At 68.4% G+C, this 27,426-nt stretch overlaps 3 protein-coding genes across 3 annotated transcripts; 2 read left to right on the top strand and 1 right to left on the bottom strand.

The window, feature by feature from the left end:
* The first annotated feature begins 2,263 nt into the window (after positions 1-2,263).
* PNKP (polynucleotide kinase 3'-phosphatase) lies at positions 2,264-8,149 on the top strand. The gene is given in 18 exon segments (XM_065571062.1): positions 2,264-2,419; positions 2,930-3,067; positions 3,237-3,283; positions 3,540-3,989; positions 4,202-4,281; positions 4,559-4,616; positions 4,695-4,802; positions 5,120-5,191; positions 5,963-6,011; positions 6,555-6,625; positions 6,871-6,888; positions 6,891-6,971; positions 7,061-7,157; positions 7,237-7,298; positions 7,379-7,488; positions 7,567-7,654; positions 7,811-7,872; positions 7,961-8,149. Coding segments are annotated over 17 exon segments (1,701 nt in total). The 5' UTR covers positions 2,264-2,419; positions 2,930-2,940; the 3' UTR covers positions 8,082-8,149.
* A 481-nt stretch (positions 8,150-8,630) lies between these two features.
* On the bottom strand, positions 8,631-20,219 carry MED25 (mediator complex subunit 25). Its single transcript, XM_065571053.1, is given in 20 exon segments — positions 8,631-8,804; positions 9,504-9,696; positions 9,980-10,091; positions 10,093-10,175; positions 10,357-10,431; positions 11,405-11,593; positions 12,210-12,317; positions 12,455-12,512; positions 12,743-12,828; positions 12,910-13,032; positions 14,897-15,093; positions 15,431-15,515; positions 15,895-16,079; positions 16,684-16,840; positions 17,069-17,189; positions 17,400-17,498; positions 17,985-18,109; positions 18,627-18,672; positions 19,215-19,385; positions 20,036-20,219. Coding segments are annotated over 19 exon segments (2,292 nt in total). The 5' UTR covers positions 19,355-19,385; positions 20,036-20,219; the 3' UTR covers positions 8,631-8,694.
* A 23-nt stretch (positions 20,220-20,242) lies between these two features.
* On the top strand, positions 20,243-26,227 carry FUZ (fuzzy planar cell polarity protein). The gene is given in 12 exon segments (XM_065571064.1): positions 20,243-20,675; positions 21,152-21,273; positions 21,450-21,534; positions 22,709-22,777; positions 23,288-23,341; positions 23,344-23,412; positions 23,766-23,820; positions 23,823-23,964; positions 24,180-24,276; positions 24,689-24,760; positions 25,398-25,483; positions 25,584-26,227. Coding segments are annotated over 12 exon segments (1,422 nt in total). The 5' UTR covers positions 20,243-20,576; the 3' UTR covers positions 26,056-26,227.
* Positions 26,228-27,426: the final 1,199 nt, after the last annotated feature.

Raw genomic sequence — 27,426 nt, 5'->3', positions numbered from 1 at the left:
ACACCTGAAATGGGGGGCCAAGGAGGGCCCCAAGGACGTGGGAGTGCACTACCATTTGCCCACTGAGGTGTTGATGGGGGGGGACCTAGAGGACTGGCCAAGCAGCCCCCAGACCGCCTTAGTTGTGACCCGCAGTCAGAGCCGGCGAGGGGCACTGCGCCCTGGCCTTGGGGGGGGTGCCTTGCCTGAGGCGCAGGACCCTAACCTGGTGGGGAGGGAACGCCCAGGGACGCGGCTCAGGGAGGCTGCAGCTTCGGACCCAGCGGGCGAGAAAGAGCAGGTGGCCATCCCCGTCCCAGCTGCTGAGTTCCAGGCCGAGTTACAGAGAGATCCCTCCTTGCGGAAGATAAGGGACCTGGCCGACCTCAATGCGGTAGAGACCATGGGACGAGGTGGCCGGAAAAGGTTCCTGTGGAAGAAGGGGTTCCTGTACCGAGAATGGGCTCCCCCAGGGAAAATGGAGTCAGGGGGGATCAGGAGGCAGCTGGTGGTACCCCAGAAGTATCGCCGCCAGCTGCTGTGCCGGGCCCATGACATTCCCCTCTCAGGGCACCAGGGAACCTGGCGTACCCAGCAGAGGCTGCTACGGAGCTTTTACTGGCCTGGGGTCTTTGTTACTGTCCAACAGTACTGCGGATCCTGTGACCCCTGTCAGAGGGGGAGGAAGGCCTGGGACAAGGGGAAAACAGCTTTAGGACCCTTGCCCAGCATAAAGGATCCTTTCCGGAGGGTGGCCAAGGTTAAAAGGGCGGCTCTGAACCAAGAGAGCCCAAAGCACAGACCTCCAGACTGGAGCGCTGGGAGAAGACCACAGCCCAGTTGGAACCCCAGAGGTATGGGGGTGGGAAAAGGGCACAGGCCGCATAAACCTTCCCACATGCGAACTGCGAGTGCCATCAAGCACCCCCGACCTAAGGGGGGGCGTGAAACTGGAGGGGCCTGGTGTAATTCTCACCAAGGAATGGGAGGGATGCGGGGGCATCCATGGGAACGGGGGTAGGTTCGAACTTCCCCAGGTCACTGGCTAAAGTAACCCTGCTCAGTTCGGTCTCGAAGGGGGGAGATGTGACGAACTGGGCCTGTTCTCACTGTGGTCTGTGAATGCTGACAGGGGAGTGGGGCTGGGATAGTCTGCATTGGGGGATGGGAGTTTCCCCAGGCGCATACCTGAGTGTGTAACATGAGAACCCAGGAAGGGGTTGAAGGCCAGGTGACTCCTGAGCCCGGGAAACTGGACAAAGGCTGTGGGAGGGGTCGCTGAAGGCAGAGGGCTGGAAGCGAGCTGGAGAGATGGCTGGGAGACAGAGATGGCTCTGACCCCCCGAAGGGGGGTGGGCTGGAATGCCCTGGGACCCCAAGCTGGACTTAACTGGGGGGGTCCTGCTGTCTGTGCCTGCAAGACCTGTCTTGGACTGTATTCCTGTCATCCAAATAAACCTTCTGCTTTACTGGCTGGCTGAGCGTCATGGTGAATCACAGGAAGCCGGGGGTGCAGGGCCCTGAGTTCCCCCCCCACAGACCGCACGGGGCCAAGAGTGGGCCCTATCTGTGAGTCCGTGAAAGCACCTCAGCTCTGCCCATCACCCCATGGGGAGAGAATGGGGGGACCTGGCATGGGGTAATGGGGGGCACAGAGAGGCCCGGATGTGGGGAGGGAGAATCGGGGAACCCAGCATGGGGGAATGGGGGAGACATGGAGTGGGGTGACTCTGCACCTGGGGTGGCCAGATGCCAGTGGGGGCTCCAGGTGTCCCCCCTCTGCACTCTGCTGGCTTTACCCCTTGTCCCCCCCTCAAACTCGACAGCCTCCTGCCCTTGCTGCCTGGGTCTGGCTGCCCAAAGGGATCTTACAGGTGGCAAAAAGCTGGGGGGGGGGCGTGTGGGACCCCCCCGTACTGCTCCCCATAACCTGGCACTTCAAGCTGCACCCCCCCAAAAAAACCTGCTCACCCAATCAGAGCCCCCTGAACGGCAGCCCCCCCCAACCTTTAACCAGAAGTTGCACCCCCAGATCCAACCCCCCTTCAAACTGCATCCCCCAGCCTGCACCCCAAAATGTGCACCCCTGAACCCTGCAACTCTACCGCCCCACCCCACTAAAACCTGTCCCCGGGACTCCCATCCTCCCTGGGGCCTGGACCCCTTTTGGGGGCGGGTCACGTAGGATGGATGGGGAGGCCCCGCCCCCGTCTGAGGAGCCCCGCCCCCTCCCCGGCCTAGGAACCAAAGTTCCGCGGAACCCGCGGCGCGAGGCCCCCTCGCGCGGCGCCGGGCGGCAGTGGCGGTTGCCCCCGCCGGAAGTGCCGCTTGCGCCGGAAGTTCCCGAGGTTTTTGAGACGGTCCCGGGCCGGGGAGCCGGGCTGGCCCCTCCCCCCCACCCCGCGGTTGTCCTGGAAACAGGGGCCGCCCCCCTCCCTGGGTGCGGATACGGGCCATTTCCGGGGTGTCCGGGGGGGGCGATGGGGGGGCGCAGCCCGGGGCCGGGGGGGCGATGGGGGGCAGGCCTAGGGGCGATGGGGGGCGGGGGGTGATGGGGGGGGCGCAGCTCGGGGGGCGGGGGGCGATGGGGGGGGCGCAGCTCGGGGGGCGATGGGGGGCGGGGGGCGCAGCCCGGGGCCGGGGGGGGCGCAGGCCGGGGGGGCGATGGGGGGCGGGGGGCGCAGGCCGGGGGGGGGCGCAGGCCGGGGGGGCGATGGGGGGCGGGGGGCGCAGGCCGGGGCCGGGGGGGGCGCAGGCCGGGGGGGCGGGGGGCGCAGGCCGGGGGGGCGATGGGGGGCGGGGGGCGCAGGCCGGGGCCGGGGGGGGGGTGATGGGGGGGGCGCAGCCCGGGGGGCGATGGGGCGCAGCCCGGGGAGCGATGGGGGGCGGGGGGCGCAGCCCGGGGGGGGGCAGCCGACCCTGACTCCCTCCCCCCTTGTCCCATGCCCAGGTGCCGGCGCCATGCAGTGCTCGCTGGTGAGCGGGGACGGGCGGCACGAGCCCGTGGCGCTGCCCGACGGGGTCCCCGTGGTGCTGGGCAGGGGCCCCCGCACCCGCGTGGCGGATAAGAGGTGCTCCCGGACGCAAGGTGGGAACCGGTGCTCCCCCGACCAGCCACCCCCACGGGCTCTGCCAGGACAGGGCCCTGCCTGTGTCACTGGGCTCGGGGAGGGGGGGGTGGATTGGGGGGAGGGGGCAAAGGGGGGGCTCCAGTTTCCCCTTCACTCATCGCCCCCTCTCCCCCCTCCTTCTTGCAGTGGAGTTACTGGCTGACTACAAACACCAAGCGGTGAGAGTCACGCAGGTGAGCGGGAAGCTGTGCTGGGGCTGGGGACCCGGGGACCCCTCGCCCCGCACGGAGATGCTGGCTCCTCTGGGGTGGGGGGCTGGGTACACGGGGGGCCCAAACCTGCTGTGGAGATGCACCCCCCTGGGGTGGGGTGCGGGGCCTGGGTATCTGGGGAGCCCTCGCCCGGCACCGAGATGCAGCCCCCTGGGGTGGGGCGCCGGGGTGGCTCTTGGGAGACCCCTCTCCTGTGCTCAGCCCCCCTGTTTTGCAGCGGGGCGTGAACCCCACGTCGGTGGAGGAGCTGCAGCTGCAGCCGGGCGACAGCAGCACGCTGCAGGAGGGGCAGACGCTGTGGCTGGTGAACGGGCGCTACCCCTACACCCTGCGCTTCCTGCCGGCCCCCCACTCCCCGCGCCGGAGCCTGCTGGACTTCTTCAGCCCCAAGCGCCACCTGCCGGAGGAGGGCGATGAGGGGCGGCCCCCCAAGAGGCCGAAGGCCCCCAGCCCCCCAGAGGAGGAGGGGGAGGAGGAGGACTCTGCTGTGGCCATGAAGCTGCGCCAGCTGCAGGAGACAGCAGCCAGCGCTGAGCGGGCAAAGGGTGGGGCACCCCGCCTGCCCCAGGGGGGGTCCTCGGGGCTGCCCCCCCACCCCAGGGACTCCTGGGAGGAGCATGGCAAACTGCTGGTCTTCACCAAGGAGGGTGTGGTGCCCAGCACCAAGGTACCTGGCTGGAGTTATTGGGCAGCAAATGGGTCTATTATTGGGGGGGTGGCAGGGCACTGGGAGGGTCCATTGCTCTGATGGGGGGGCGGGGGCGCGAATGGATCCATTGCTGTAACAGTGGGGTGGCAGGTGGGTCCATTGCTCTGACGGGGGGGACGGATGGGTCCATTGCTCTGACAGGGGGACGGTTCCCCTCGCTGTCTCTGCAGGTCGCTGGGTTTGACCTGGATGGAACCATCATCACGACTAAGTCTGGGAAGGTTTTTCCCACCAGCCCCGATGATTGGAGGTGAGCGCAGGGGCTGTGGGTCAGGAGTGAGGGGCACCGGCAGGGCTGGGCTAGCAGGGGCTGCGGGTCGGGAGTGAGGGGCACCGGCAGGGCTGGGAGGGGGCAGGGCTGGGCTAGCAGGGGCTGCGGGTTGGGAGTGAGGGGCACCGGCAGGGCTGGGCTAGCAGGGGCTGCGGGGCGGGACTGAGGGGCACCGGCAGGGCTGGGGGAAGCCGTGAGGGGGGCGGGGGGGGAATTGGGGGCATTGTTTTGGGGTAACCCCTATGTCTCCCCCCAGGATTTTGTACCCCGAGGTGCCCCGGAAGCTGAAGCAGCTACAGAACGAGGGGTACAAGGTTCGTTTTCCCCCTCCCCCCGGAACCCCCCCCCCACTCTGACTGTCCCCTGACCTGTGTCCCCCTCCCCCCCCCCAGATTGTGGTCTTCACCAACCAGCTGGGGATCAGCCGGGGGCGGGTGCGCCCCGAGGTCTTCAAGGCGAAGGCGGAGGCCGTGGTGGAGCGACTGGGGGTTCCCATGCAGGTAGGGGGGCTGCAGGCGCCGAATCCTGGGGCCCCTCCCGGTGTCGATGGGGGGTTGGGAGGCAGGGGAACGTGGGGGGTTGGGGGCAAGGGGAAATCTCTAAGCGGGGCCGGGGACTTGCCCCCCCCCCCCGGCAGCCCCTGTGGAGGGCCCCCCTCAACTGCCCCCCCATGCCCTGAGTGACCTCCCGCAATGGGGAGGGGTGGCAGGTGGGGGCTCCGTTCCTGTCTCAGGAGGTGTCCCCCATTGTGGGGGTGGGGATGGGGGGAGCGGTGACCAGAATGTGACCCCCCCCCCCTGCCCCATTCTGCCCCCAGGTGCTCGTGGCGACTGGAACCGGGATCTACCGTAAACCGCTGCTGGGCATGTGGGAGTATCTGTGTGAGAAGGTATGGGTGGGGGAGGGGGCGGGGGGGGGCAAAGGGGGTAATTACCCAGGGCCTGGGGGCCCCTCGCAGCAGAGCTAAGGTGCGTCCCTGCCTGCCCTTGCTCCGCGCCTCTCCCGGATGCAGCTGGAACGGGGTCTCCATGCGCTGCCCTCACCCCAAGCCCCGACTCCGCAGCTCCCATTGGCTGGGAACTGCTGCCAATGGGAGCTGCGGGGGCGGTGTCTGTGGGCAGCAGTGCGAGGAGACCCCCTGGGCTCCCCACCTAGGAGCTGCTGCTGGGGCGGGGGGTACTGGTTGCTTTTGGGGGCTGACCCCCCTCCTGCACCCCAACTCCCTGCCCTAGCCTAGAGCCCAGCCACCGCACCCAAACTCCCTCCCAGAGCCTGACCCCAAACCCCAGCCTGGTGAAAGTGAGTGAGGGTGGGGGAGAGCGAGCAGGGGCTGGGGTCTCGGGGAAGGGGTGGGGCAGGGGCGTGGCCTCAGGGCAGGGGCAGGGGCGGGGTCTCAAGGAAGTGGCAGGGCGGGGGGCTTTGGGTTTGCGTGATTAGACGGTTGGCAGTCCAGGTGGGCATGAGGGAGCCTGGCCGTGCCGGGAGGCGCCCCAGGCACCAGCCGGCGCAGATGCAACCCCGGCCAAGTGCCAGGCGGCCGTGGGTCCACGGGGGCCGCAATTGCTGTCGGGGGCAGGGGAGGGGGTGGGGACAGGGGGCGGGGCCTCGGCCAGCCCCCCCTTTCTCCCCATGGGTCTGACACCACCCCCCTCCTCCCCAGGCAAACGGTGCTGCGTCTGTGGCCCTGAAGAGCAGCGTCTACGTGGGAGGTGAGTGAGGGAGGGGCAGCCCCATATCCCCACCCCACAGCCCCCCTTCCTTCTAGCCGGGCCCCCTACATCCCCTCCCCAGAGCCCCCCCTCCTTCCAGCTGGGCCCCGTATCCTCCCCTGCCCACAGTCCCCCCCCTCCTTCCAGCTGGGCCCCCTACATCACCTCCCCCACACCGCCCTTTGGCCTTGGTCCAGTCAGCAGGGCCCCTGGCCCGACCCGGCTGCTCCCAAGCTGGGGGGCCTCCCAGGCACCAGTCGCTGGGTCCCCCATCTCCAGGCCGTCGTCAGGGTCCCCTGCAGCAACGACCCCCCCTGTGCTGCCCCCCGTTACGCCCCCAGCGCACAGGGAAACTGAGGCACACACCGTGTTCATGCACAACACTAGGACAATCCCCGCTTTGTCACCCCCCCCACACACACCTGGCGGTGGTTTGGGGGCAGTGGGGGGGGGTTGCCACTGTCAACCCCATATCTTGGTCGAGGGGGCTGGGTGCGCAGCGGGGATGATCTTCCCTCTAACCCTGCCCATGTTCTCTTTCAGACGCGGCCGGGCGGCCCCCCAATTGGGCTCCTGGGCACAAGAAGAAGGATTTCTCCAGCAGCGACCGCCTGGTACCCCCTGCCGGCCCCCCACTACATCCCCACCCCCTGCCGGCCCCCCAGCTCCCTGCCACACTCCCATATCCCCATCCTCCCAAACTCCCCCTCTGCTCCCCTCACCCCGTTGTCCCCCCACCACTCTAGTGCCCTCTGCCCCAACCCCGTTCCCCTCCCCCAGTCCCTGCCCCACCCCCCACCAGCCGCCGCCTCACCACTGCTCTCCCAACCCCCCTCTGACAGTCTCTCCTGTCCCCCAGTTTGCCCTGAACGCCGGGTTGCCGGGTTGCCGTTCTACACCCCTGAGGAGTTTTTCCTGGGCTGGGCGCCCGCCCCCTATCAGCTGCCCCCCTTTGACCCGGTGAGTGCCCCCCCCATTCACACCCCATGGGGCTCCCCTTCCCCCCCCCACTGTGGGGGCTGTCTAACCCGCCCAATCTCTCCCTGCAGCGGGAGCTGGACCCCCAGGGGCACCTCTACGACCCCCCCGACGCTCCCCTGGTGTCCCCCACGCCCGAGCTGGTGGTGGCCGTGGGCTTCCCTGCAGGTGAGTCTGACGCCCCCCACATGCCCCCCGATCCTCCTCCCTGCCCCCAGCACTGACACCCCCCTTCTCCTCCCCACAGCAGGCAAGTCGACCTTCCTGAAGAGCCAGCTGGTGCCGGCGGGCTATGCCTACGCCAACCGGGTAAGGGGGGGCCGGGGGGCTGCACCCCTCCTTGCCGGCAGGGGCTGGGCTCCCCCCATTAACCTCCCTCCTCCCCCCAGGACACGCTGGGCTCCTGGCAGAAGTGTGTGGCGCTGGTGGCGGCGGCACTGCGCCAGGGGAAGAGCGCAGCCGTGGACAACACCAACCCCGACCCCGAGTCTCGCCGCAGGTAGGGGAGGGCCCATGGGGGGGCCGGGGAGAGAACTACTGTCTTCCCCTCCCCCCATCTTTTCTGCCTCCCTCTCAGGTACATTGAATGTGCCCAGGACGCCGGGGTCCCCTGCCGCTGCTTCCTCTTCACTGCCACACTGGAGCAGGCCAAGCACAACAACCGGGTGAGCAGCGCCCCCTAGAGGGGACGGGCCCCATTCCCTGCCCCCCCCCTGAGCCAGCCAGTCCCTGCCCCGGGGCCGGATGGGAGCCGGGGCCCCCGAGAGGGGATGGGCCCCGGGCCCCTGTCCCCTGTGACAAGAGCTCGTTTCTGGTTCCAGTTCCGGGACCTGACGGCCTCGGGCCACGTCTCCGTCACCGACATCGTGCTGAACAGCTACAAGTGAGTGTGGGGGTGGGGGGGCCCTAGTGGACGGGGGGGGGGGGGGGGGATTCTGCCCGTTAACCCCTTGCCTCCCTCTCCCCCCCAGGAGTAAGTTCGTGGAGCCGTCGCTGAGCGAGGGCTTTGCCCAGATCCTGCGTGTTCACTTTGTGCCGCGCTTTGCCGACGCCCGCCAGGAGGCGCTTTACCGCCAGTTCTCCGAGGGCTGAGCTGGGCCCAGCCACGGGGGGACCGAGCCGGCCCCTGCAGCCGCACCTCAATAAAGAGAGAGCAGTGACCACGCCTCCTGGTGTCTGTTCGGGGGTGGTGGTCTGTGCCTCAGTTTCCCTGTAGGCTTTGCCCTGCTCCATGCAGGGGGTGGAAAAGGACCTGGCTCATGGGAGAAGACAGAAGGGTTGGGGCAGGAATTTCTCCTGCTGTGACCCCCCCTAGCCCCGAACCACCCAGTACTGGGATGGGCTCCCTGAGCATTTCTCTCTCTCTCTCCCCCCCACCTGTGGGGGGGTGGAGTCTCTCTGGAGGCGTGGCCTGAGTCACTGCTGTGTGCCCTTCCCCCACACAGTGCCCTGCAGTGGTGAAAGGGGCAGGACACGGTTGTGCTGTGGCCCCTCCAGGGCAGATGTGGGGGTGTCGTGTGGAGCTGGGGCAGGTCTCTGAGCAACAGCCAAACCCCTCCCAGAGGGGCAGGGAGCCAGGACTCCTGGGTTCCGTCCCTGGAAGGGAGGGGGGGGGGGGTACAGCACAGGCAGCAGAGGGGGGCGGGGACAGCAGGAGGTTTATTGACAGGTGCTGACACCCCCCCACAGACAGGGGGCGCTGCTCTCAGATCAGGTCCATGAGGATGTCGTCTTCCATGACACTGGGCGGCTGCACCTGCTGCAGGCCGGGCTGGGGGCCTGGGCCGCGGGGCCCCGGGGGCATCAGCATCTGACCTGGGGAGAGGAGAGACACTGAGGGGGTCGGGGTTCACGGGGAGCCCTTGCCCAGCGCTGGGGCTGGGGGGGGGGCACGGTACACGGGGAACCCTCGCCTGGCGCTGGGGGACACGGACCCCTCGCCCCGCACGGGGGCAAGATGGGGGGGTGCAGGGGGGCAGGGTACACGGGAACCCCTCGCCCAGTGCTGGGGCAGGATGGGGGGTACACGGGGACCCCTCGCCTGGTGCTGGGGCAGGATGGGGGGCTGGGTACACGGGGACCCCTCGCCCCGCGCTGGGGCAGGATGGAGGGGCTGGGTACACGGGGACCCCTTGCCCAGCGCTGGGGCAGGATGGGGGGGGGCTGGGTACACGGGGACCCCTCGCCCCACACTGGGGCAGGATGGGGGGGCTGGTTACACGGGGACCCCTCGCCCCGCGCTGGGGCAGGATGGGGGGGCTGGTTACACGGGGACCCTTCACCTGGTGCTGGGGCAGGATGGGGGGGCTGGGTACATGGGGACCCTTTGCCCGGCGGGGGGGCTGGGTACACGGGGACCCCTCGCCCGGCGCTGGGGCAGGATGGGGGGCTGGGTACACGGGGACCCCTCGCCCCGCGCTGGGGCAGGATGGGGGGGGCTGGGTACACGGGGACCCCTCGCCCGGCGCTGGGGCAGGATGGGGGGGTTGTTCAGACCCTGCTCCCCCCCCTTACCTGGCAGTGGGGCCCGCGGGGCCATCTGGCCCGGCCATTGCTGCCCGGGCGCCTGGTGCATGAGGGGCTGGCCAGGGAGCTGCAGCGGCTGCTGCCCCATAGCCTGCCCCATGGCCTGATGGGGCAGCAGCCCTTGGGACGCCTGCTGCAGGTGGTGCAAAGGCTGCTGGGACTGTGGGACTCCGGGCTGGGGCTGTGAACAAACCAGAGAGGGGTTGTTAGGGGGGAGCTGAGACACCCCCCCACACTCGCTCTGCTGCATGGGCGCCCCTCCCCGAACCCCTCCCTGTACGGGAGCCTCAAGCCCCCCCCAACACACACACACAGCAGGAAGGGGAAGGGGGACCTGGCTCCCAAGGCGGGATGCCGGCAGTCTCGGGGGGCTGCGGGGGGGCGCTGCGGGGGGGGGGCGCTGCCAGGGAGGAGGTGGGTGCTATGGGGGGGCTGTCGAGGGGGGGCTGCAGGGGGTTACTCACCGGCTGCTGGCTGAGCAGAAGGCTGCGGAGCTGGGGGTTGGCGCCGGGGTTCTGGGGTCGCAGCAGGGCCCCCCCCTGCGTGGCCTGCGGCCCGGCCTGGGGGGGGCCAGGGGCCGGGGGGGGGCTGGGGGGCAGCTGGGGCCGCCTGTTGCTGCTGCTGCGTGGCTGCCGCCTGCTGCTGCGCCCGGAGCTGCAACTGAGAGCGGGGGGAGGGGTCAGCCAATTCCCAGCCCCCCCAGAGGCGCCGAGTCCTCCCCCCTCCTGCCACACACTAGGGCTGAGCAACCCCCCCGCCCTCACCCTGGGTCCCACCCACGGGGAGATCCCCCAGCGGGGGGGGGGTGCTACAGAGAGGGACCCCCCCCGCAGAAACTCACCAGACTTTGCTGCCGCTGCTGGTCGTCCATGATGGGCACCGGGGCCATGGCGGGGCTCACCTGCTGGCCGGCCATCTGGGGGGGATGGGACAGGTGAGAACGGCAGTGGGGGGGCTGCACCCCCAAACCCTACCAGGGCTCTGGCTGTCAGCAGGCAGGACCCTCCTGCCCCCCCAACCACCCCCATCACGATCAGCCACCCCCCTAATGCCCAGCGCCCCCCTAGCCCGGCACACTGCCCCCCTGGGCCCCAGACAGCGCCCCCCTAGCCCGGCACACTGCCCCCCCTGGGCCCCAGACAGCGCCCCCCTAGCCCGGCACACTGCCCCCCTGGGCCCCAGGCAGCGCCCCCCTAGCCCGGCACACTGCCCCCCCTGGGCCCCAGGCAGGGCCCCCGGCTGCTTGGCCAGCAAGGGCTTGGCGTTGGGCACTGGCACGGAGCCCCCCAGCTGCTGGGAGAGCAGGAGGGGGGACGGGAGGAGTCGCGGGGGGGCCGATCCAGGCCAGGCTGTGTCTGAGGTCACGAGGAGGGGTCGGGGGCGAAGCGCCGCCAGGTCCTGGAAGGGGAGCGGGCACCTGGGTCCCCTACATGTGGTTGAAGTTGACCTGGTGGGTCAAGATGCTGCAAGCTGGGTCCAGGCCAGGTGAGCGTCGGGGTCAGGAAGGGGGCACCCCAGGCTGGGCGGGGGGGGGGGGGTCAAGGGTTGGGGGGGCGGGGTTCAGGAGAGGGGGAGCAGGGTTCAGGGTCAGAGGGGATGGGGTTCAGGGGTCATGGGGACAGGGTTCAGGGGTCACGGGGACAGGGGTCAAGGACAGGGTGGGGGATGGGGTTCAAGGGTTGGGGACAGTGGAGAGGGGATGGGGTTCAGGGGTCAGGACAGGGGGATGGGGGTCAGGGGTCAAGGACAGGGTGGGGGATGGGGTTCAAGGGTTGGGGGACAGTGGAGAGGACGAGGGGATGGGGGTCAGGGGTCAGGGACGGGGGGATGGGGTCAGGGGTCAGGACAGGGGGATGGGGGTCAGGGTTCACAACCGGGGGGTCCCTTACGCTGCGCTGCTGCTCGATCTTCTGCTGCTGCACCTGCTTGTGGTTGGTGATGACCTGGCGGATGCCGTTGACGAAGCCGCTCTGGTCGTAGGGAATCAGCCCCATGAAGATTTTCTTCTTGGACGAGTAGAGCAGCATCAGCACCCGGACCTCGCAGGGCGCCGTGTGGGGGAAGTGCACGCAGCCCGCCTGGGGGGGGAGCCAGTGTCAGACCCCGCCCCCAGGACAGGCCACGCCCCCTCTCAGCCCGCTGGGGCAGAGCCATGTCAGACCCCGCCCCCAGGCCAGGCCGCGCCCCCTCGCAGAGTATGGTGTGGGGGGAGGGCACACAGCAATGATTCAGGCCACACCCCCATAGAGACCCCACCCCCCAGCCTGCAGTGGGGATAGGGTGTCCCGGGGGCGGTGGGGAGGGTCCCAGGGGGGCCCCGGCCTTACGAAGCCGTTGCCCATGATGCGGTGGGGGTGTCCCGGGGGAGGTGGGGGGGATCCCAGGGGGGCCCCAGCCTTACGAAGCCGTTGCCCATGATGCGGTGGGGGTGGGGATGTCCCAGGGGAGGTGGGGGGGATCCCAGGGGGGCCCCAGCCTTACGAAGCCGTTGCCCATGATGCGGTGGGGGGGTCCCAGGGGAGGTGGGGGGGGGGATCCCAGGGGGGCCCCAGCCTTACGAAGCCGTTGCCCATGATGCGGTGGGGGTGGGGGTGTCCCGGGGGCAGTGGGGGGGTCCCAGCCTTACGAAGCCGTTGCCCATGAGGCGGTGGGGGTGGGGGGGTCCCGGGGGAGGTGGGGGGGTTCCAGCCTTACGAAGCCGTTGCCCATGATGCGGTAAAGCCCCTTGAGCGACTCCAGGTCCTTGTTGGTGAAGTGGAATTGCACCATGCGGGAATTGCGGAACAGGGGGCCCAGCGTAGTCTGCGGGGAGAGGGGGGGTTAGAGACCCAGCCCAGCCCCCCACAGCCAGCGGGGGAGAGGGGGGGTTAGAGACCCAGCCCGGCCCCCCCACAGCCAGCGGGGGGGGGGTTAAAGATCCAGCCCGGCCCCCCCCTTACCAGCAACTGCTGCGGGATGAGCTGCATGATCAACTTCTGGGGCCACTGGTCCGTTTTCCTGGGGGGGGGCGGGGGAAGGGAGTCAGTGACTGGAGAAAGGCACCCCCGGGTGTTCCCCCCCCCCAGCCACACCCCCAACCGTACCCCACACTCCCCCAGGCACAGACCCCAGCCACCGACCCCCCCTGCCCAGCTAGACACCCCCCTGGTACCGACCCCCCCAGCACAGACACGGGCCCCCCCCACCCAGCACTCACAGGTTCTGCCCGTGCCCCCCCCGGCACTCACAGGTTCTCCCCGGGGTTGACGTACACCTGGCAGGGCAGCGACCGGGTCAGTTTGGTGCTGGACTCCACTGAGGCCGGTTTGGGCTTCTGCAGATATTGGGGGGAAGGGGGGGGTCAGAGGGGCCGGGTCACGGCTCCCCCACACACCCCCCAGGGGCGGGCTCTCACCTCCTGCCACTCCAGCACGCCGTTCCAGGCCAGCACCTTGTTGGTGACCGACTGCTGGGGCCCGGGCAGCTGGGGGGCCGCCGGGGGGGTCACGCTCACGCCGCTGGGGGCCACGCTGCTAGGCTGGGGAAGGGAGAGCACGGTCAGACCCAGCCCAGGTGCCCCCCGAACCAGCCTGTGCCCCATTCCCTGCCCCCCAGAGGCAGCCAGCCCCCCCCCCCCGAACCAGCACCCCTAAGAGGGGAAAGGCCCCAGGCCCCATCCCCAGAGCCAGCCAGCGCCCCCTAGAGGGGAAAGGCCCTGCACCCCATTCCCCACCCCCCTGAGCCAGCCAGTCCCCGCCCTGGGGCCGGGTGGGAGTCAGCGCCCCCCAGAGGGGAAAGGCCCTGCACCCCATTCCCCACCCCCCTGAGCCAGCCAGTCCCCGCCCTGGGGCCGGGTGGGAGTCAGCGCCCCCTGGAGGAGTAAGGCCCCGTGCCCCATTCCCCACCCCCCTGAGCCAGCCAGTCCCTGCCCTGGGGCCAGATGGGAGTCAGTGCCCCCCAGAGGGGAAAGGCCCCATGCCCCATTCCCCGCCCCCCTGAGCCAGCCAGTCCCTGCCCTGGGGCCGGGTGGGAGCCGGCGCCCCCCGAGGGGACAGGCCGTGACGCTGTATGGAATATGACTGACCGTTGATAATATTGTGACTATTGATGTGAGAAGAGCGCAGAGAGTCACCCTAGATACGCCCTGGTACATCAGTGGGAAAGGGCTGAGCGGCTAAATACGATCCGCTCCACTGCACAGACTTCTGCCACGTGAGCTAATGGAGTAAGTGATGGCAGAGGTAGTAGGTTGTCATCCTATATGTGATAGATCAGCTCTATAGGGGGATGAGACACTTTTTTTGCCACTGGGTTTCACAGATATCTGCTGACAGAAGAGGAACTGTCTCCTGGGCCCCTCCCCTGCAAGGTGCCGACAGAAGGTGTTCGAGAACCAAGAGATCAGGTGACCTCCTGGCCCGGGAAAGAGACAAAGGCCAGAGGAGGGGCTGGAGGGGTGTCAGTTTGGAGCTGGCTGGGGAGACAGGGGGAGGCCCAGAACTGGGGTCTGGGCTCCCCACGCCCCAAGATGGGCCTGAGTGAGGGGTCCTCCTGGTTTCTGTACCCACAAGCTCTGGTTTGGGTTGTTCCTGTCGGCTAATAAACCGTCTGTGTCACCGGCCGGCGGAGAGTCCTGGTGCATCGCAGGAAGTGGGGGGTGCAGGGCCCTGACTCCCCGCACTCCGTGACACCACGCGTACGGATCGGAGCTTTGACCGCTAACTCCTCTCTTCTTTCTTTTCTAATGAAACCCTTTACGGTTAGATACTAAAGGGTGGGCTGGCAGCGGGGTCTTTTGGGGGTGACACCCCGGCACCCTGTATTCACCACGGTCATGGAACGAGGGGATGTTTTGGGCCAAGTCTGTCTGCTGAGGTATCGTTCGAAAAGTCTCGCTCTGCGGGACATGAAGATCTGTCATCTCGGTTCTGCTCTGGGGCTCCGGGCTGGAAGAAGACAGTGACCGGTTCCCTAAGGATGTGGTGCTCACGCCCATTCCACGACCCATCCTCCTTCCCCGCTGTCCGAGTTTCCGGCAAGAAGGAAGTGAGGGTGGGGGAGCCGTCGGCGCCCCTTATACCGTGTCATGTGGGCGCCACTGCCGCTCCCCTACAGATACGGCTGAGGGACAGACTTCCAGCACCGGTGCACACACCTCGTGGACACGAGCAAGCGCTGGAAGATGAAAAGCCTGCAGCTGGGGGGGTCCCTACCTGTGCGAATGCGGGGAAAAGTGCTGGCGTGGAGGGCTTTGCAGCCCAGGCTGGTGCGTCGGTGGGGGGGTACCCCAGTTCCAGGTGGCACCCCGGGGGGGACCCATCACAGTCAGATCCAAACTAGCAGTGACCTGGTAACGTGGCTGGTGAGCAGAGTTCACAGAGGCCCCGCGGGGCTGCACGTACCATGGCTGGGGCCCCAGGCTGCGGGGGGGGCTGGCCGGGCGGCTGGGTCAGCAGACTGGGGTTGGTGGTGACGGTGGAGACCAGGCTGGGTTGGGAGGAGGGCGGCAGCTTGGGGGCCATGGCTGGGACAGAGCCGGTGGGGAGCGGCTGCGCGGGTGCCTGGCTGAAGGGCGTCGGCAAGGCGTTCAGCGGGGTGACTGTGAGGGGGAGGGGGAAAGCAGTCAGGATCCCACCCCTCCCACCAGGCCCTCCCGAGACCCCTCCCCTCCGCCCTGACCCTCCTGAGACCACTCCCCTCTCCCCAGGCCCTCCCAAGACCCCTCCCCTCCGCCCTGACCCTCCCGAGACCACTCCCCTCTCCCCAGGCCCTCCCGAGACCCCTCCCCTCCACCCTGACCCCCCAAGCCTCACCTTGAGACCTCACCCCCAGGAACCTGCTCCACAACCTCCCACTCCATTGTGAGACCCCCATTCCCCCTCCGCTCCCAATTCCACACACACACACCCCCCCGCCCGGGTTTCCCCAGCACTCACAGCGCGAGGCTATGCTCGCTTTCTGGTTCTTGGCGGCCTCCACGGCAGACTGCGCTGCGGCCTGGGCGGCGTTGAGGGAGCTGGGCTGGGGGACATGTAGGGCGAAGCAAAGGTGACCCGGGCTGGGGACGTACCCGGCAGGGCCGGGAGGCAGGCGGCAGGGCTGGGGCCCCCCTGGGGGGGGGGGGGGGGGGGATGTACCCAGTAGGGCCGGGAGGCGGGTGGCAGGGCTGGGACCACCCTGGGGGACGTACTCGGTAGAGCCGGGCGGCAGGGCTGGGACCCCCCTGGTGGGGATGTACCCGGTAGGGCCGGGAGGCGGGCGGCAGGTCTGGGACCCCCCTGGGGGGACGTACCTGGTAGGGCCGGGAGGCGGGCGGCAGGGCTGGGACCCCCCTGGTGGGGATGTACCCGGTAGGGCCGGGAGGCGGGCGGCAGGGCTGGGACCCCCCCGGGGGACGTACCTGGTAGGGCTGGGAGGCGGGCGGCAGGGCTGGGACCCCCCCCGGGGGACGTACCTGGTAGGGCTGGGAGGCGGGCGGCAGGGGCTGCTGCGGGGCCGGCGGGTGCTGCGGGGGCGCGGTGGGGAGCTGCGGTTGGGGCACCACCTGCTTGGGCTGGATGGCACCAGAGGCTGCGCTGCCACCTACTGGGGGATGGGAGGCAGGTCAGCAGCCAGGAGAGGCCGGCACCACCTAATGCCCCCAACCCCTGGGTGGGACCTCAGGCGGACCTCTGACTCCCTGCCAGGAGGAGGTGACCCCAGCATGACCTCCGACCCTCTGTTGGGAACGGGTGACCCTGGCATGACCTCTGACCCCCTGGTGGGGTGACCCGGGAAGGAACAGCCCCCAGCATGACCTCTCACTCTCTGAAAGGGGTGACCCTGCCGTGACCCCTAAGCCATTGGCAGGTGTGGTGACCCCAGCATGACCTTTGACCCTCCACCAGGAAGGGGTGACCCCTTCATGACCTCAGACCCCCTGCCGAGAAGGGATGCCCCCAGTGTGACCTCTGGGGCCTTATAGATTCCTAGTTTCCAGCCCAGACAGGGCGTCAGGATCGCGGCTCCTCTCTGCCCCCTCCCGCCCGGGCGTCCTGCTCACGGCTCCGCGGCCCTGCATTCCTCGCGCCCCAGGCCGTCTCCTCTGCCCCCCAGGGCCACCTGTAGGGAGGGGTCCCGCTGTCCTCCCCCGGCGGAGCTGTGGGGAGTGAAGGCGCCAGCCCCCCTCCATCGCCCTCCACCCCCTTACCCGGCAGCACCATGCCGCGGATGAGGATCATGTGCCGGGGATCCTGGCTGAAGTCTTTGGGTTGGGCCTCCAGCATCCCGCCGGGCGTGGCCTTGTCGAAGAGCGCCCGCAGCGCCGGCAGCTTGCGGGGGGACACAACGGAGAAGTGGATCCCGCGCTGGGGAGGGGAGGGACGGGGTGAGTGGAGGCCGAGGAACGGGGAGAGAACCCAGGCGTCCTGGTTCCCAGACACGCCACCCCCTCCCCTCCCCCAACTACTAGACCCCCCTTCCAGAGCTGGGGGAGAGAACCCAGGTGTCCTGGCTCCCAGCCCCCCTGCTCTAACCACTAGACCCCCTCCCCTCGCAGAGCTGGGGGAGAATCCAGGCTCCCGGGCCCCCCTCACCTCTCCGATCTTCTGCACCAGGTTCTCGGTGGTGTAGCCGGAGTAGGTGGTGCTCTCCACAGCTGGCAACAGGTAGGGGGGCGAGTTGCAGATCAGGATGCACACCTTGTGGGTCTGGCCTCTGCGGGCGGGGAGGGGGAGAGACCGACAGGGAGGGGGAGATGCCACGGAGCCTCCACTTCCCAGCATGCAGCACATGGGGAACGCAGCCCGGAGCGCCGAACCCGACCCCATCCAGCGCCCCAGGGCTGCCCACCCTGAGCCCCCAGCCCCAGAGCTGGAACACCCACCGTCCGCCATCCCGGGCTCCCCCCCTCTGCCCCACACTCACATCTGCTCCCTCATCTTCTTGAAGTCGTCAAAGAGCTGCAGGGCCGTGCTGAGCCCCTCGGCGATGAGGCTGCAGCTCTCGCCGCCGCCCCCCACAAACCTGCGTGGGAGGGACATGGAGCCGAGTGAGGCCCCCCAGGACACCGCCTTCATGGAGCGAGGGATGGGACCCAGGAGTCCTACTCTGACCCACAGGAATCCACTCCCCTCCCAGAGCCAAGAGAGAACCCAGGGGTCCTGGCTCCCAGCCCCCTCTGCTCTAACCCACTAGACCCCACTCCCCGCCCAGAGCCAGGAGAGAACCCAGGAGTCCTGGCTCCCAGCCCCCCCTGCTCTAACCCACTAGACCCCACTCCCCGCCCAGAGCCAGGAGAGAACCCAGGAGTCCTGGCTCCCAGCCCCCCCTGCTCTAACCCACTAGACCCCACTCCCCGCCCAGAGCCAGGAGAGAACCCAGGAGTCCTGGCTCCCAGCTCCCTCTGCTCTAACCCACTAGACCCCACTTCCCTCCCAGGGCCAGGGAGAGAACCCAGGAGTCCCTCGCGCCCCCCCCCCCCCACTGGATGCCCCTCGCCCCCCCACTCACTGGATGCCGTCCAGCCAGGCGACGAACTCGTAGGCACTGCTTGTGGGGGCGTGGCACTGCACATAGGACTCCGGGGCGCAGTCCACCGTGTTGAACACAACCAGGCTGTACTGGGTGCCCCCATACTGACAGGGAGAGGGGGGGTGAGATCTGGGGGGGCCCTGACACGCCCCAAGCCACCCCCCTGAACAGGACCAGGGTGAGATCAGGGTGCCCTGACCACCCTCTAAGCCACCCCCCTGAACAGGACCCAGGTGAGATCAGGGTGCCCTGACCACCCCCTAAGCCACCCCCTGAACAGGATCACGGTGCCCTGACAACACCCCTACCTACACCCTCCACAGAGGGACCAGGGGAGTTCAAGGGAAGCCCCGCAAACCTGCCCAGCCCCCCGCAAACCCAATCACCAGCAGGGAGCCTGGGGTGAGATAGGGGGCGACCCACAAACCGCCCAGCCTCCCCCACAAACTCTACCACCCGCAAGGGGATGGTGATACAATGAGGGGCGTCCCCCCAGTCCTGCCCAGCCCCCCCAAACCCCACTGCCTGTGGGGGAGATGGAAGAGTGCCCCACAGCCCCAGAAACTATGCTGTACGGGGGGGGGGGGAGATTGGGTGAGATCGGGGGAGCCGCCCACTCACGTCTCCCCCGAAGTCTGTCTCAGCTGGGGGGCCGCCGTTGAAGTACCTGGGGGGACACAAGGAGAAATGCGCCCATCAGACACCCTCCCCCCGAGGGGAAGTGGGGCTGGGGATGCCAAGGCTGGGGGGCACGGAGTGGGAGTGGGGCTGACCATGCTCAGCTGTGGGGGAGACTAGCTGCTTGGTGGGGAGGGAAAATGGGGGGGAGGCTGCTCATGGCATGTACATGTTTGGCGGATTGGGGCCACAGGACAGGCTGTCCTTCAGGAGGGGGACAGTGGGAAGGGGGCACAGGAGTGCTGGGAGGATACGGGATTAAGGGCAGGGCAGCCTGCCCATGGGGGGAAATAGGGGGCGGGTTGCCCCAGCGAGGGCCTGGGGAGATGAGAGAGGCTGTGGGGTCTGGGAGGTGGCTACTGGGGCCGGCTGGCTGGGGGGGTGACAGGGACACGCTGGGGCCAGCTGGCCGGGGGGGAGAGGAGGGGACACGCGCTGGGGCCAGCCGGGGGGGGGACGGGATGGGGCAGACGCTGGGACACGCCGGCCGGGGGGGGACACCCACGGGGCGGGGGGGGCCGGTGGACGCACTCGATGGCGGGCAGCAGGTAATGCTTGCGCAGCGACTCGAAGTAGGGCCCCAGGTTGGCCGTGCCCTCGATGACGAACACCACGTCGGCCACCATCCCGGCCACGGCCTGCGCGGGCAGCTCCAGCCCGGGCACCACCATCGCCCCCGGGCGCCCTGAGCCCCGCCGGCCGCTGGGGGGAGAGACGCTGTCAGGGGGGGGAACGTCCCCCCGTCCCCCGAACCCCCGCCTGCCCCCCCGAACCCCCACCCCTCTATCCCCCGTCCCCCGAACCTCCGCCTCCCCTCCCCCTCCCGAAACCCCCAAATCCCCCCGAACCCCCACCTCTCTATCCCCCCCCGAATCCCCGAACCCCCGCCTCCCCTCCCGAAACCCCCAAATCCCCCTGAACCCCCGCCCCTCTATCCCCCCGCCCCCCGAACCCCCGCCTGCCCCCCCGAACCCCCACCCCTCTATCCCCCCGCCCCCTGAACCCCCGCCTCCCCTCCCGAAACCCCCAGATCCCCCCGAACCCCCACCCCTCTATCCCCCCCGAATCCCCGCCCCCCTACCCCTCTATCCCCCCCAAATCCCCAACCCTCTATCCCCCCGCCCCCTGAACCCCCGCCTCCCCTCCCGAAACCCCCAGATCCCCCCGAACCCCCACCCCTCTTTCCCCCCCGCCCCCCTGAACCCCCGCCCCTCTATCCCCCCCAAATCCCCCCGAACCCCCCACCCCTCTTTCCCCCCGCCCCCCGAACCCCCACCCCTCTATCCCCCCGCCCCCCCGAACCCCTACCCCTCTATCCCGCCCCGGGTCCCCCAGCGCCCCCCGCGCCTCACCTCTTCCTCCTCCCGCCGCTTCCGGCCTGGCCCCGCCCCCACCGGAAGTAGCCACTTCTGCTCCGCCCCGGTCCCGCCCGCCCCGCCGTCACCAGGGTAACGGCGTCATCGCTCCCGGCAGCCACCGGGCGCCAAGATGGCCGCGGCTCGGGGCTGAGCCGGAGCGGGCTGGGGCGGGGGGCGGCGCGCGCGGGGCCGCAGCGACGAGGGGCGGGGCCTAGGGAGGGGCGGGGCCAGGCCCTGAGCAGGAGGTGCCGGCGGGCGGGGGGCTGGAGAGGGGCGGAGCCTGAGGAGGACGGGTCTGCGGAGTGGGCGGGGCCCCGGCAAGGCAAGGGGCGGGGCCTGTGAGTGGGCGGTGTCGGAGGAGGAGGGGCCCGCGGAGGGGGCGGGACCTGTGAGTGGGCGGTGCCGGTGGAGTAGGGGCGGGGCCTGTGAGTGGGCGGGGCCTGCAGGCCCCTGGGGGGCACCAGGCACCTCCCCTCCCCCCAAGGGACAGAGTTCAGGGGGTAGCCAGGGCCGGGCCCCACTGGGGGGAGGGGCCATGGGGGAGGAGGGGGGCTCCGTCACCCTGCTCTGCCTCACAGCCAGCAGCGGGGTCCCCCTGTTCTGCCGCAGCATGGGGGCGCCCTCCAAGCACCAGGTGAGGCCCTGCCCCTCCCCTGCCCCGTGGGGCTGGTGCCCCCTAACCCTAGAATATGTGGGGGGGGGGTTATAGGAAGGAAAGAGATTAGGTTTGGGGAGAAGAGCTGTGTTCCCCTAGAAACACCCCCACCCCCAAATGCTAATTACTTCTCACAGCCAATCACGCCAGAGAGCGAACCCAGGTGTCCTGGCTCCCACCCCCCTGTTCTAACCCATTAGACCCCACTCCCCTCCCAGAGCTGGTGACAGAACCCAGGAGTCCTGGCTCCCAGCCCCCCTCCCCTGCTCTAACCACCAGACCCCACTCCCCTCCCGGAGCCAGGGGAGAGAACCCAGGAGTCCTGGCTCCCAGCCCCTGCTCTAACCACTAGTCCCCACTCCCCTCCCAGAGCTGGTGGCAGAACCCAGGAGTCCTGGCTCCCTGGCCCATTCCCTTTGAGTGACACTTCCTTCCCCCCCCCCTTCTCTCCCCAGCTGCCCTTCTCGGTGATCGGCTCCCTGAATGGGGTGCACATGTTCGGGGCGAACCTGGACGTCCTGCTGACGGCAGCCTGCACCACCAACACCCACGTGGTGTGGAGGGTCTTCCACAACAGGTCAGGGGGCAGCAGGGTGGCGGGGGCAGGCTGGGAGCTGAGGGCCCTGGAAGTCTGGTAGCAGGAGATGCTGGCCCTGGGGGGGGAGGGGCTGGGGATTGGTTCCCCCAGGCAGGGGGGTGGAGTGAGGAGCAGCTGCCCCCCCATGAGTCCCAGCATCACCCCAACTTTTCCAGCATCACCCTTATCGTCCTGTCGTCGGAGGAAGGAGCCAGTGACTTTGCCCTGGGGCGCCTGCTGGACAACGCCTTCAGCGCTATGGTGAGCCCCTGCCACCCCCCCCCCCAGAACCCCCAACCCGGCATGTGCCCCCCGCAGGGGACTGTGAAATGCTCTGGGAGCAGGATGCCTGCCGAACAATCAGTGGGGCCACTGGCCGATCGAGGTGCTAAGGGAACACTCAAGGAAGACAAGGCCGTGGCGGAGAAGCCAAATGAATTCTTTGCGTCGGTCTTCACTGCAGAGGAGGGGAGGGAGATGCCCAAACCCGAGCCATGTTTTTTGGGTGACAGATCTGAGGAACTGCCCCAGATTGAGGGGTCAGTAGAGGAGGTTTGGGAATAAAGTGATACATTAACCAGGAACAGGTCCCTAGGCCCGGCTGGGAATCACCCGAGTTCGGCAGGAACTACGAGATGAAATTGCCGAACTACTCACTGGGGTGTGTCACCAATCGCTTAACTCCGCCTCTGGCCCAGATGGCTGGAGGGTAGCTCACGTGATGCCGATTTTTATAAAAGGTTCCAGGGCGATCCTGGCAATTCCAGGCCGGTGAGCCTAACTTCAGTACCGGGCAAACTGGTTAAAACCGTGGTAAAGAACAGCGTGATCAGGCACCGAGACTAACGTGATGTGTTGGCTTTTGGAGAGGAAAATCACGCCTCACCGATCTATTAGAATTCTTCCAGGGGGTCGACACAAGTGGACAAGGGGGAGCCAGTGTCCTTAGACTTTCAGGGAGCCGGTGACAAGGGAGCTGGGAAAAGGGGGAACCAGGGAGGCGGCCGAGTCCAAAGCAGCCCGCGAGGAGTTACAAAGGGACCATTGGGTGACAGTTCCTATGTCCCCGCCCCCCAGCCCTGCACCTGCGCCCCAGGTCCTGTGCCCTTCCCTCTACGATCCCCGAGCTGAACCCACCTCCCTCCCCTGGCCCAGTCCCCCCATGCAGTCTACCCCACACAGGGTCACCCCAGCCCTGTGTCCCTCCCTCCATGATGCCCGTCAGTGGACCCCCCACCCAACCACCCTTTGGGGCATGGAGCAGGGGGAGAGGAATTGACCCCCTCCAGCAGATCCTGGTTTTACCCCAGTGGTCCCTGGAACATGCCAGGAGGCCAGGAATTGCCCCCGATGCTCCCCCTCCCCCCGCTCTCCACCCGGCCCTGTGCAGGGGGTCGGGGGGGACACGATTGACCAGCCTGGGGACTCATTCCAGGTGCTAATCCTGGGCTTGGAGGAGCTGGTGAACGTCCGCAACATTGAACGCCTCAAAAAGGACCTGAGGGTGAGTGGGGGGATTGGGGTCCCCCCTGAGCCCAGGCCCTGGGGTGGAGAGTGGGACCACACAAGACTGGGACCCCTGAGCCTGGGCCCTGGGGGCAGGAGACAGGGACCCCCCCAAGCCTGGGGGGAGACTGGAACCCCCCAAGCTTGGGCCCTGGGGGGAGGAGACTGGGGCCCCCTGAGCCTGGGCCCTGGGGGGAGAGTGGGGACTTGGGCTCCAGAGGCAGGAGACGGGACCCCCCCTGGAGCCTGGGCCCTGGGAGGGAGAGACTGGGGCCCCCTGGGCTTGGGGGGGGGGCTGCCCACCAGCCTGGGCCCCATAGGGCGTGGAAGTGGCCTGTGTTGTGGGGTAGCAGTCCCAGCCCGTGGTGTGACATCCTGCCCCTGTATCTGGGGACAGACAGAGGCCGTGGGGCTGACCCACAGCAGTTGGGGGGTGGGGGGGGCGCTGAACCCTGCAGCCCCCTCCCGGCCTGGCCGCTCCCGGCCTCACCAGCCCACCCGCCCCCAGGCCTGCTACAAGTTGATTGACAGCTTCCTGGCGCCCCTGGAGCGGAGCTGGCGCCCCTGGAGCGGAGCGGGGACCTGACGCAGTGTGTGGAGTGTGTCCCTGTGCCCCACGGCGCCGCCCTGCAGGTGAGACCCCACCACAGCAACCCTGGGAATAGAGACCCTCTGGGGACCCCCTCCCACCATCCCCTGCCCTGGGTAGGGGGAACTCTGCGGGGGGGGGTCTGTGGAACAGGCAAAGGAGCCACACGACCCTGGGGGTCTCTGGGTATGGGGAACCCTGGAGGGATCTCATGGGGGCGGGTTCTGCCCCCAGGTTCTTGGGGTTCAGAGCTGTGGGAAGCAGGGGTATCGGGATTGGGGGGTCACCCCACTCTGGGGGGGGTGCCTGGTCCCCCAAGATCCCCAGCTGGGGGTGGGAGGGTCCTGGGGAAGGGCCACCCCCCCGACCTCCCCCTGCTTTTCTCCCTGTGCGGCAGGAGTGCCTGGAAGCCTTCGTGCCGCGGGCCGAGAGCCGCTTTGGCTGCCTGGTGGCCGGGGCCGGCTGGCGCTGGCCACGGAGCCCTGGTGGCAACTGGCCCCCCAGGAGCTGCTGCTGCTGAGTTGGCTGGTGGGCTCGCTGCCCCCCCACGCGGCGCGGGACTACCCCATCTACCTGCCCCATGGCAGCCCCACGGTGAGCGCGCAGGGGGAAGTAGAGATGTGCAGGCTGGACGGGGTGGGGGTGGTGGTATGGGGGGCTGGTCAGGATGGGGGAGGTGTTATGGGGGGTTGGCAGGTGGGCTGGCAGCGACAGGGGAGAGGTTTGGATGCCAGGGGTCTGTCAGGGGGGCGCAGAGGGGCTGGGCTGGGGGGGACAGAGGTCTCTGTCTGACAATGCCCCCCCCCAGGTCCCCCCACCGGCTCCTCACCTGCCAGCTGCTGCCCGGCCTGGAGGCCTGCCTGATCTGCGGGCCCAGCCCAGCCCTGCACACACCCGTGGAGACCGAGGTGGGTGTGGGGGGGCGGGTAGCATCCTGGGCCCCCCAGAGGGGGAGTGGGGCTGGGCCCCCCCCACCTGGCACGGGGTCTCCAGCACGTTTAAACCCCTTCTCCCCTGTGCCCCCAGCTGGTGCCACGGTTCTGGAAGGCCCCTGCTGGAACACGCTGCAGGCGTGTGTGAGCCCCCCAGCCCCACGGCCCTGCCCCCCGCACCGCGCTGCCCCCCCGGAGTCCTGGCGTGAGTTCCTGGGGACTGGGGGGGGGAACAGGGCACAAGGGGGGCACTGGGGGGACTAAGCAGGTGTTGCAGGGGGGGGAGGTGGGATGGCCGGGGGGTGCTATGGGGGGCTGCAGCCTGGGCGCCCCTAGAGGGGCCCAGCCCGTGGAGCCCCCCAGCCCCCCACTTCCTCTTTTCTCTCAGGTTCCTGTTGATCCATCGGGAACAGAGGAGCAGCCAGAAGCTCAGTGCAGCCCCCAGGATCCGGGGGGGAGGGTACGTCCTGCCCCCCAACCCAGCCCAGGGGGGAGGGTACATCCTGCTCCCCCAACCCAGCCCAGGGGGAGGGTTACGTTCTGCCCCCAACCCAGCCTCGGGGGAGGGTACGTCCTGCCCCCCCAACCCAGCCCAGGGGGAGGGTATGTCGTGCCCCCCAACCCAGCCCAGGGGGAGGGTTACGTTCTGCCCCCAACCCAGGCCCAGGGGGAGGGTATGTCGTGCCCCCCAACCCAGCCTCGGGGGAGGGTACGTCCTGCCCCCCAACCCAGCCCAGGGGGAGGGTATGTCGTGCCCCCCAACCCAGCCTCGGGGGAGGGTATGTCGTGCCCCCCCAACCCAGCCTCGGGGGAGGGTATGTCGTGCCCCCCAACCCAGCCTCGGGGGAGGGTATGTTCTTGCCCCCAACCCAGCCTTGGGGGAGGGTAGGTCCCAGCCCCGCAAACCAGCCCCAGGGGGGAGGGTAAGTCCCTGCCCCCGAAGCCAGCCCGGGGCAGGTATGTCCTGCCCCCTTGCCTGGCATCCCAGGGCATCTGGGGAGTGGGTACACGCCCTCCTGGGGGGGGAGGGGAGGCCCGCACCCTGCCCACTGGGAGGGTCCAGCCCCCTCTCTCAGTGTCTTCCCTCCTCCCCACAGGCCTGTCCCCCAAGCGCCGCGCCCGCGCCCTGCGCCACTTCTACGCCCTGGTCGCCACCCGCTACTTCCCCTGGAGGGCAGCCCAGGTGAGTGGGGAGAGGAGTGGGGGGTGGGGGGGAGCCCAGGGAAGAGGGGTCTCACACCCGCCTGGGGCCTCCCCCCACCCTAATCCCTCATGTCTGGCAGCCCCCGCACAGGAGCCATTCCAGGCCGGCTTCCCGCACCGCGCCCGGCACTGCTACGTGGTGAGCGCCACGCACAAGGCCTACGCCATCCACGCCCCCCCAGCACCCAGCTCTTCCTGCTCCTGGCGCCCCACGTGCCCACCTTCGCCCTGCGGCCCCCCTGGCCACCCGCACCCTGCAGCGTCTCACCGGGGACGCCGCCTGCTGAGACGCCGGCCCGGACACCTGGGTTCCACCTTGGGGGACGAAAGGGAATTTCTTCAGGCTATTCTGTAAGATTATCATGTGCGCAAAAGAACGGCCAGACTGGGTACCGACCAATGGCCCATCCAGCCCCGTGTCCTGCCGGAGGTGATCGTCGAACGATCCACCTGTCGCCCATCCCCACCTCCTGGCAAACAGAGGCAGGGACCCTATCCCTGCCCAGCCTGGCTAATAGCCATCAATGGACCTTCCTCCAGGAACTTATCTAGGTCTTTTCTGAACCCTGTTCTAGTCTTGGCCTTCACAGCATCCTGTGGCAAGGAGTTCCACGGGTTGGGGGAAAGAAATACTTCCTTTGGTTTGTTTTCAACCTGCTGCTTAGTTATTTCATTAGGTGAGCCCTGGTTCTTGGGTTATGAGTAAATAACATTTGCTGATTCACTTGCTCCACACGGCTCTCATTTCCCCCCTTAGGCAGGTGCGTGCCTCAGTTTCCCACTATGTACCTGAGTAACCAAGGGGAGGGGAAAATGTATTTCTTTACGGAAGAATCCAGATACACAGGCGGGGTCTGGGCCCCGGTGATATGACCCTGGCCCACTGCAGGAAGCCAGCTGGCAGGAGGGGAGACCAGGGGACCCGGTTTGGCCCCCCGACTGAGGAGCAGCCAGCTGTGTGTGTGGGGCTGCTGGTGAGACGGTTCTGGCCTGGGGTTCAGCTGGGGCAAGGGAGAGACACTCTGGGCTCATGCTTCAGCCGGCTGGACTTCGCTGTAAACTTCCTGCTTTTGGTGCTAACGAAGGATTTTCCACGCTGCGTTCCAGATGATAAACGCCTGTGTTTTTACCACCGCGGGCTGAGAGGCGCTACAGCCTGAGGTGGGGTGCCCTGCGCCCCTTGGGGTGCACAAGGCTCCCTGGTTAATCCCAGGAGGTTTACCCCCACTGAGAGCATGTCCGCACTGAAGAGGGACTGATGCAGAGCTGGTCAAGAGCACCGAGCCAGCAACAGGTGGTGGCAGCGGTGGGATTGTTGCCAAGGCACCGCTCGAGAAGGATGATCAGCAGCAGGGCGTCCCCCGAGACTCAGTTTCTTGTCCAGCAGAGGGGCTGCAGAGCCTGGCGCCCTAGCGGGTGAGTGGAGGCTACAGGCGCTGGAGGACTGTCCAAGGGCAGGAGAGGACCAGGCAGCCCAGCGCAAGTATGGACTGGAGATAGGGAGCGGAGAGCCAGGAGGACCCCCCGTGGGGTAAGCGGGGAGACTCCGAGCCGCAGGGAACGGGACTCCAGCTTGGTGCCCCCCGCTTTGGAGGGGGGGGGGGGGTGCGTGGTAGACGTCTTCCTCACTGCCTGGAGGTTTGTGATTTGAAGCAGGTTGACCGTGCAGGCAGCTCCACTGTCTCACCCCCAGAGAACCAGGCGTTCAAACCGGCTTCGCTGCTCAAGTGTGAAGTGAGCCGGAGCTTGAAGCTTTTGGGGTGCACGGCCGACCTGCCTGGAAGGTCCCCACCCTGCTGGGAGAATAGCCCACAAGTGGGGTACGGGGACCCCTGCGCTGGAGGAGAGCTGCCCTCAGGAAGTGGACAGGAAGCCTCAATGACACCTTGTCCGCCCGCCCCCCTAGTTAATCATGCAGCACAA

Source organism: Chrysemys picta, chromosome 17, assembly GCF_011386835.1.
Source record: "Chrysemys picta bellii isolate R12L10 chromosome 17, ASM1138683v2, whole genome shotgun sequence".
Lineage (NCBI taxonomy): Eukaryota > Metazoa > Chordata > Testudines > Emydidae > Chrysemys > Chrysemys picta.
The sequence above is the reverse complement of the archived record's forward strand: the minus strand, read 5'-3'. Positions and strand labels throughout refer to the sequence as shown.